Below are 9833 nucleotides of genomic sequence, written 5' to 3' on the forward strand. Positions count from 1 at the left end.
CGTAGGAATGCTCAGTAATACTCTGATTCTTTCTTACAAATTTACTAGGCACAGCATGTGATTTTAATTTTTTCTTCCCATCAACTCTCATTTGTTCAAATTGATCTTCTTCAAAATGAAACTATTAATAAAAGAAATAATTGTTTATACATACGAGTATATATGTGTAATTATACATACAATATTTTAAAACAAATATTAGGAAAAATTTAAAGTTTACACTTACTTCACAAAGAACTCCAGTCTTGCCAGGAGACCAATTTGGACCTCGATTAACTCTTTTTTTCCATATTTCACGGTACTTAGAATCCTTGAGAAAATATGGCATATAAATTTTCTGTCCTGCATTTATCGGACAGTCCGGAGCTGAGCATCTTTTTACCATATCGCTAATTAAAGAGAAAATAATATAATCATAAAGTGTTGTGGCAATAATCCTTGTATTCATACTCTCATAAAAATCATTGAGTTCCGAGGTTATGTTACATTCTTCTATCGCTGCTTTCCTTTTAGGAGACACAAATCGACACACATCTTTTTCCATTTACAATTTTTTATCAAACTCGACACACTTCGCCTCTGCTCGAGAGGAGAGTCAGAGTATGTGTGACAAACTGTGTTTGAGTGTTATACTGTGTCGATTTGTGTCTCCTAAAAGGAAAGCAGCCTATGTAAATAATATTTTAAAAGATTAAACAATAATCTTATGTGCCAAAGCACATATACATCATTATATGCAATTAAAATGTTTAAACTTACGCATAAAAAATGGTAACATAAAACTTTCATTTGCCTAGGATAGAACGTGTAAGATAATGTGAGATAGAATTGTAGGATAAAATGAAATAGAAGTATGTCACTAGTATTATAAATGGCTGCCAAGCCACGTGACTGTAACAGCGAATCAGAATGCGGAACACCGGTTGCGCTTCTCTGATATCTAGGACTCTAGCTGTATCAAGTGCACAATGTAAACTAGGCATAAAAGGGGTCATAGATCTAGTTTGCAACATGTACTTGATACGGGTACTAACTAGTATCTTTCTATTAAATTATTTTAATTTTAGCAATATATGGATTCAAAGAATGATGTACTAAATTGGTACAGTATGCATCAAAATGATTAATTAAATGCATATATTATATATATGTTTTCACGTATCGCCGAAATTAAAATAACTCAATAGAAAGTTACTAGTTAGTATCCGTATCAAGTACACGATGTAAACTAGGTCATAAAGCATCATTTCCATAGCTAGATTTCCGTTGTGATGAACATCGTAGACGTAGAATAGATTGGAATACTCATTACTCAGGAATAATACCTAGCGAGTTTCGCAAGGCTAATGGGGGCATGGTTCGCGTGAGTTTTCGTGTTACTTGTTACGAATGTTACGATTACGACAGCTCGACGGGTGATACAAAAACACGTGTCTCTTGGGCGAATTTTAAGCATCGAGGTGGTCGAGCGTCGATACTGTCGGTAGTTCCGATTTTTAGTCGTCAAGTCACGTCAGGTTGATCGCGAGCGCGGGCGCGCGCGCACGCCAGAGAGAGAGAGAGAGAGAGAGAGAGCAAGTTCGATCTGCGCGGTTCCGTGCCGGCAGGATTTGTCAGGATTTGTGGAAAAGCGAGCGCGTTTTTCACGTTAACAATTTGTTCCCATTGCATTCGCGGCTCGACGCGGCGCGGCGCGAGTCAAAGGGAAAGCGGGTTGCGAAGTGGCGCGGCGCGGTGAGGCGCGGGGCGGCCATTTTATGTATTAGTATGACGTAGAGGCTGGGTGTAGCTTAGCGTTCTTATTGTCGGTTGTGCGCGAAGAAAAAACTAACAGGTCGGTGTCTGGTAAGTGCCCGAATGTTTGATGATCGCGAACGCTCATCCGCGAGTGACGTCAAGTTGCCACTGTCGCCGCAACGATCGCTTTCCCGCGGATAGTCGTGGCTCGTGCTCGTGCCGTTTAGCTGTGTGACGCGTGTAACGCAGTGTAACGCGTGGAGGCTGTGAAGGGCGAACAGCTTCGGCCGTCGGCGAGAGGGGAAAGTGTACGAACGGGCGAAACGAACGAACGAACGAACGAGAGAGCGAGCAAGCAAGCAAGCAAGCAAGCAAGCAAGCAAACGATCGAACGACAAACAAACTGACGGACGGACGAGGACGAGCGAGCGAGCGAAAAGTGAAAGTGCGTTCGTCGCGGCGGTGCGTCCGTAGCAGCGCCAAGCAGCGCGTACGAACATGAGCGAGGAAAGTAATCCACGTACGCTGTACGTGGGCAACCTGGACACCTCGGTATCCGAGGACCTTTTGTGTGCGCTCTTTTCGCAAATCGGCGCCGTGAAGGGATGCAAGATCATCCGGGAGCCCGGCAACGATCCGTATGCCTTCGTCGAGTTTACGAACCACCAGTGCGCGGCCACGGCGCTGGCCGCCATGAACAAGCGCTCCTTCCTCGACAAGGAGATGAAGGTTAACTGGGCGACCAGTCCAGGCAATCAGCCGAAACTCGATACCAGCAACCACCACCACATATTCGTCGGCGATCTCTCGCCGGAGATCGAGACGCAGACTCTCAAGGAGGCATTCGCGCCCTTCGGCGAGATCAGCAACTGCAGAATCGTCCGCGACCCACAGACGCTCAAGAGCAAGGGCTACGCGTTCGTGTCATTTGTCAAAAAATCCGAGGCTGAAGCGGCGATTAACGCGATGAACGGCCAGTGGCTGGGTTCGCGCAGCATTAGGACCAACTGGTCCACTAGGAAACCTCCGCCACCGAGGTCTGAAAGGCCGCGGCATTCCAACAATAGTAAACCAAACTACGAGGAAGTACGTTATCAAGACACTTTGAGTACCTTTTTTCTTTTTTTTTTGCTCCTCTATCCTCCGTTTTTTTATCGTTGGATTTTAAGTCTCTATGATGTCACTCTTCTCTTGGTCACGCTCGACGATTGGATCTAACGTAAAAATCGACCGTGGATAAACTGCTGCTTATAACGTGGCTTCGTTTGCCACAGAGAGAAAGCAAGAGAATCCGTTATCTCTCTCGCTCATTTCTCCATGCCAAATTTAAAACGTTCAATCTTAACGTCTCCTTTTCTTAACAGGTATATAACCAAAGTAGTCCGACCAATTGTACCGTATATTGCGGAGGTTTTACGAACGGTATCACGGATGAGCTGATAAAGAAAACCTTTTCACCTTTTGGTACCATTCAAGACATAAGAGTATTCAAAGACAAGGGATATGCCTTTATCAAGTTTACAACCAAGGAAGCTGCGACACATGCCATTGAATCGACGCATAATACAGAAATCAATGGTAGCATCGTTAAATGTTTTTGGGGAAAAGAAAACGGTGATCCAAACAGTGTGGGTCCTAATGCAAATCATCAAGCTCAACAGGTAATTGTTTATATGTTTTGGACAGAGGGGGGGAAAGAGAGAGAGAGAGAGAGAGAGAGAGAGAGACATTCTCATAATCTATGCAAATTATTTCATCTCGTATTGGCTAATATAATTTATACATGTTTTACATTCATATTATTTGCCATGTGTGTACAACATGAATTTCATAAAAACATAGATGTAACAAGTTTTTTCATCAAACAGGTGACAGCGGGAGCGGGACAATACGCGTATGGTTATGGCCAGCAGATGAGTTATTGGTATCCACAGGGCTATCCGCAGATGCAGGGACAGTTCTTGCAGCCTGCGCAATACTATGGTCAATATTATGGGCAACAGGCTCAGTATATGAACAGCATGAGGATGCCCACTCCAGGCGCGGGAGCCTGGCAACCGACGCAAGCCACCGCGGCACCGCCGACAGCGAGTGCACCCTTGCCTCCGGGCCAACAGCCCACTATGGTAACATATACCATGCCACATCAGTACCCTACGCAATGAAACTCATCATTGACCGGCTAATTGTTACGTACGATATAATTGTCCCGGGGTTATCGCGAAAATCGTTCCGACATATACCTATTTCAACATTTACATTCGAGTTTTCTATGGTGTAACTAATCGTTTCCACGATTAATGAGATTTCATTTAAATCGATTTTTTTAAATAGAAAAAGAAAAAAGACTATGGCATGCTGGCGGTTTTTTCTCTCTCCTTTCTGTGTTTCTGCACACAATCGATTTGTTCAACGGCTGAAGACATTATTATAATTTTCTTTTTCTGTCATAGAATATTGAGACGTATAAGTCTCGCGTAATGACGATGCTTTGTGCGATGATACTTGTACAATGGCACCATAATACCGCTGCACGTCCTAGTGCTAGAATTTGATCGAATTTCACGATTTCGGCTTCGAATATATATACATATATATGTGTGTGTATATATATATATATGTATATGTATGTATGTATGTATGTATGTATGTATGTATGTATGTATGTATGTATGTATGTATGTATGTATGTATGTATGTATGTATGTATGTATGTATGTATGTATGCATGTATGTATGCATGTATGTATGTATGTATGTATGTATGTATGTATGCGCGACGTTGAATCAGGTATATCTCCAAACTTTTCCTCGCGGCCCCCGAGCCCCACTCAACCGAGCCCCGCATCCGTTGTGCTGCGCAAGTGACGTACGTATGCAGCAATTTTTTGCGTTGTTAATACCTTTTTAATATTTTTGCCACTGATATCTGGACTCTCACATCTCCCTCTTCAATTTCGGATTGTCGATGAACAACGTGCGCGACAAATGTTCATTTGAGATAAATAAGGAGAGTATTGCTAATATTGGACATAGTTAGTAAGGTAGAAGAGCGATTAGCTAGACACGGCGCCTGTGATGTAGCTAGACTTTTGGACGCGTGTATGCTGAGGTGTGCGGGGCTCCCTAACAAATAAATTCTGCGAGAGTTGAGTAACGAGTTACAACTTTGTCTCGTTGTGTGATATTTATCGTCGGTGGTTAATGTATAAAATTTTGCTATAATTCTCTTCAAAGAAGAATAATAGAAGAGAGAAAGAGAAAAAGTATGCGTGTGCATACGCATGTGCGTGCGCGTGCGTGCGTGTGTGTGTATGTGTGTGTGTGTGCGTGCGTGCGTGCGCGCGCGCGCGCGCGAGCAAGTGTTTTTTTGCTAAAGACATCAGTGAATCGAGATTCCCTTGTACGAGTGCAAGCTCAAATACATTAATTGCTGCGACGTTGTATGTTAATTAGCACATTGGGTCTCCTCTAAATTTCCATCATGTTTTCAGTGTATTTCGAAAATTATATTCAGAATGCGATCAACTTAACGCTGCAAATGCTTCAAAGCATTCTTTGATTGATTAATTCTCTCTTCCAATTGATCAATGAAGTATTTGCAGTATTGAGTGGATCACCCTCTTGAATGTGAAACGAATAAAAATTGCGATGGTTTTTTTTATACTGAATATTCACCGTGGTTTTGAAAAAGAAAAAGAATAGATATAGGGGTTGGTTGCGTCGCTAAAAATGAGTATAGTTAGAGATCCGAAGAGATATTGGTATTAACGTACTCCGTCGTATACCATAATGTTAATAACTCCTCGCCGTTTGTATAGACGACCTAGCCGACCGAAGAATTATAAATAAATAAATGTAATTTAATTAAGTCTAACGATAATAATAACAATAAACGCACGCATACTTCCATCGGAATATTTCTCAGCAAGGGACGAGTCATTGATATCTTGGTCTCGGGATTAAGACACGCGTATGAAAATTGAAAACGTACATATGCATATTTGGTTACTTGTTATGCTAACGTCGCTAATTGGTATATCGTTTTTGCAACATAGCATGAAAGGATTCGATTGACAATCAATCGTGATATAATATACATACATTTGTGAATTATTATTATCGTAGTCTGTACATGACACGATTCGATTCCTTCGTGTCTTCCAAGTTAACGTGTAATTCAAGTTTTTGTTTCGCGTAGCATTATTAACGATAGTTTCTTTTGTTCTCTCCGGTGTCCTCGTTAGGGCTCGGGTGATTAGCCTCTCAGGCTACGAATTCCGGAAGAAACTTTACGTACGTTATGTGTTTAGATATGCGACATACCAATATGAATCGAGAATTTTACTGTGAAAATATCAATTACCTAACAAATATATGTCGCAAATGGACGTCGTTCATTGCCCTCTTTTTCAGTTTGTTGAATCACATTGTTGATTGCAATCTTTCTCCAAGTGTTGCAGTTTTATTGATAATTCTCTAATCTGAAATTATATAATTAATTACATGATGAAATTGTATAATTAATTACTTAATGATGTTATACATATATAGTTAATCACAGGATGAAATTATATAATTAATTACATGATGATCTTGGTTGGTGCCTTAGTATCTAGACACACGAGCCCTGTTATACGGTTGTTTTTTTTACAAAACAACTTGTTTTACGAGATTTGTATGCGTGATTACGTCGCGTCCATTGCATTCTGAAAAAGATTAAAGAGTTCAAGTATTTACCGTTCCAACGGAATAATAAATATCTCCCCATTTCAAGAATAATGGAGCTTATTATTTTATTTTGTATCGCGAATGTTCGTAAAGAGGCTCGAAATGGATTAAATCCAATGATGCTTGACATGTGAGAATGCTTATCACCTTAGTTCACCACCGACGGTAAAATGCCATAAAAAATTTCAAAACCAATTTGTATAAAGTCAGTATATAAAACGAGATGCGAGGTAAACGAGAGAAATGAATAAAGCCGGGCATGGTAACGATTCGATTGGCTGCGACAACGGACGAAAAGCCAATTTAAGAGAAACCGCGGAGTTGCCTGCGATGTAATCGGTAGGAAAATCGTAAGAGAGGAAACAAAAGATGTTATATAAAGAATAATTTAGGTACGGTAGGGTGTCGAACCCTCGAAGATGCTTAGGATAATGTTATCTTATAATAAAAACAAATTGTCCTTTTGAATGAAAAAAAGGAATAAATATTTAAAATACATAATATCGTGAATTATTTCATGACCGTTTATTTCAACAGTAATTTCTTCCACTTGCGTGAAATCTATCTGCTCTTCCTTATAATTACTGACAAGTGAGTAAAATGAGTAAGGTAAGGTATGGTGTATTAATCTATGGTGGGGTAAATGACACGATTGTGTGTGGCGTAAAATTAACACAATGCCCAACTACATGTATAATACGATTTTATTTTTTCTTTTGCAACACTTCGATACTTGTACAATGACCATCCACGATAGTTGAAAAGACACTCTCGAGGAATTATTTGCAAACACTTTCAACACTTATGTGACAATTCATACGAAAAATAACATTCGTATCTTTTTATTAGTCCAAGTTTACGACTTTTTCTAGTATTTCACGATTCGCATATAACAATATCATTTATTAACGAAAAAGTTTGGACGTTACAAGTAATAACATTACCTCTAAATACGTTTCAATCCAGAAGATATCTTTTAATGTCACAAACTAAACGAAAGAAAAGAAAAGAAAGGAAATTGAGACTCAAGCATCTTTAAAGATTCCAACTTTGTTTACATAAGAGGAAGCACAAATATGAGGGAAATAATTTGTGTACTGTACATACATTTATTACATATTTCATAGACTCATTCTTCGAATCAACCATACGCTGATGAAATACTGTCAGAATGTTTTACATTTCTATACAATTCTGTGTTGTGCTATTCTTATATTAGGGATTTAATCGAGTTATTTTGGTAAGCGTCTATTAAATAGATATGTATAATTATTCTATTGGACGTTGACTACCACGGTATGACAATATCCTATTGTTCGTGAGTTCGCGAATGTGAATAAATATTAAGGGTACGTTTTGCGTTTATAGCGCTTGTGTAAGCATCATTTGTCCTTGTTCAATATTTGGTAGACAAGGAATGCTTACAGCGTGTGAGCGTGGAAACGAAACGTACCTTATAAAGGAAAAAAATATGTCTACGTATATCACTCTAAAATCTTTGAAGTGAAATTTAATTCTAAAGAATGACAATTGAACCAGCATTGAAAAAAGTGGCTTAATTGTCAATTTTTAAGAGTGAGATTTCACTCCAAAGATTTTGGAGCATATATGTAGCAAGAATGACGAAAGAACTTATAAGAAAGGATACGTTATATTTTTATGTTTCAATACTAGAGTCATTTCTTTATCGTTCTCAACGTTCTCACGAACTTACAATCACGGTATGCTGTATCGCCAATGACAGGGTTCGGGTTTTTTTATTCCGAATCCCCGTGGATTTCTGTGTCGTTGGCGGCGCAACAGGTATAATATACACTACCAAAGAATATTTAGTAAAAATGTATATATGTCATAATCTAACGTTTGATTAATTTACAACATGGCTTTTTGAAAATATTCTATAATACTGTTGGATATATATATGGATCATACCTCTCTCGTGGAACGGGTTACAAATTAGTAAAAATCATGGGAGCAATTTGACAAGCTTGTCACAAGAGAATATAATAATATTGATTAATGGATTATGAATTATTTTGAAAGTTATCAGTGCAATTATTTATAATACAATTAAATATGATTGATACATTAAAATCAGAAAGATAATGTTTAAAAGGGAAAAACCTTGTAATCGCGCACAAAGTTTTTTTAACTTGTAGCTCGTGTATATTTATCATTATACTAAATAGTATTAAATATTATATTTAGCATAAATATTTTATACCCGATTATTATTCTTACTCAATTTTTACCATTATACGTTATAAAAGTAGCAAAATAACTTAATCAAGGCTCAGCATGTTCCACAATAGAAGGCCAGGGTCTTTGAATAATCTAGCTTTATATGCATTTGTATAATGGTTTGTTGTTGCAAAATTATCATAAATTTCAAACTAATCACTATATCTAACATAATTCATATTTTGCAATACATATCATACACAATATGATATATAGTATATATATATATATATATACATATATAATATATTATAATCTACATAGGCAGTGCATAAAGATTAATATAAAAAACTAATATCACAAAGTAATTTGGAGATAAAATTTGCTCCGACCATGTTAATTAGAATTTTAAAAAATCGAACTCTCATCGCGGCATCATAGATATCCTCTGATCTGGAAAAACAAATAAAATCACAATGTCTAGAAAGACCCAGAATTATGATTCAAGAAAATATTTATATATCGCGTTCTTGTGCATTAAGTACACATCAAAGTGCCGCGAAAATATCAAGTTTGTCGTCGCAGTAACATCACAGCTCTTGAACGCTGTTTAGTATCACACGATTTTTATAATTATATAAACAACAGTGCGAATCTCAAAATGCCATATTTATGCGTCGCGTCGCAGAATAAGTTGTCGGAATTACATTAATCTATTATATTTTATCTATTATGGAATATCTATTTAACAATGCATCGTATTCTATTCCTACATTGAGAGAGAGAGAGAGAGAGAGAGAGAGATATCTGTATTAAATAACTATTAATTTCAGCTGCAAATAACATTTTCTATTCTCCCACTGTATCAAAGAAGCATTGCTTGCATAAAACTCATTGGAAAATAATTTGCTGTTTTTTAATATATATTATTATTTTGCACGATAAGTCTTACACTACAAAACTATAGGGACGTTAGACTCTATTTTTATATCACGAATGATCGCTTTTGATCTGGAATGATCAATAAATTTGTGTCACATTGCAGAGTATTATAAGATATAGTTCCGTGTTGAATATATATAATTTGTTTAATTATACATGCATAATTATTTTACTTTTGAGCATCGGAAGCAATAGATAAATGTCACAAAAATACCATACTTTGTGTGTGTGTGTGTGTGTGT

The 9833-nt window shown here is 37.7% G+C and overlaps 2 protein-coding genes across 2 annotated transcripts; one reads left to right on the forward strand and one right to left on the reverse strand.

Annotated features, from left to right (window-relative positions):
* Positions 1-37: 37 nt before the first annotated feature.
* LOC108731839 (THAP domain-containing protein 4-like) lies at positions 38-926 on the reverse strand (the record flags this gene model as incomplete). The annotated part of the gene is made up of 3 exons (XM_018462360.1): positions 760-926; positions 227-389; positions 38-121 (listed from the first exon to the last, which is right to left on the reverse strand). Coding segments are annotated over exons 2-3 (243 nt in total), but the record flags the coding sequence as incomplete, so codon positions are not given.
* Positions 927-1353: 427 nt separating this feature from the next.
* Positions 1354-4076, forward strand: Rox8 (TIA1 cytotoxic granule associated RNA binding protein Rox8). Its single transcript, XM_018462361.1, has 3 exons — positions 1354-2823; positions 3102-3398; positions 3606-4076. The coding sequence occupies exons 1-3, from the start codon at positions 2236-2238 to the stop codon at positions 3900-3902; spliced, it is 1182 nt and encodes a 393-aa protein (XP_018317863.1). The 5' UTR covers positions 1354-2235; the 3' UTR covers positions 3903-4076.
* The last annotated feature ends 5757 nt before the right edge of the window (positions 4077-9833 follow it).

Source organism: Mycetomoellerius zeteki, unplaced genomic scaffold (assembly GCF_001594055.1).
Source record: "Mycetomoellerius zeteki isolate Tzet28-1 unplaced genomic scaffold, Tzet1.0 scaffold14, whole genome shotgun sequence".
In the NCBI taxonomy this organism is placed as follows: domain Eukaryota; kingdom Metazoa; phylum Arthropoda; class Insecta; order Hymenoptera; family Formicidae; genus Mycetomoellerius; species Mycetomoellerius zeteki.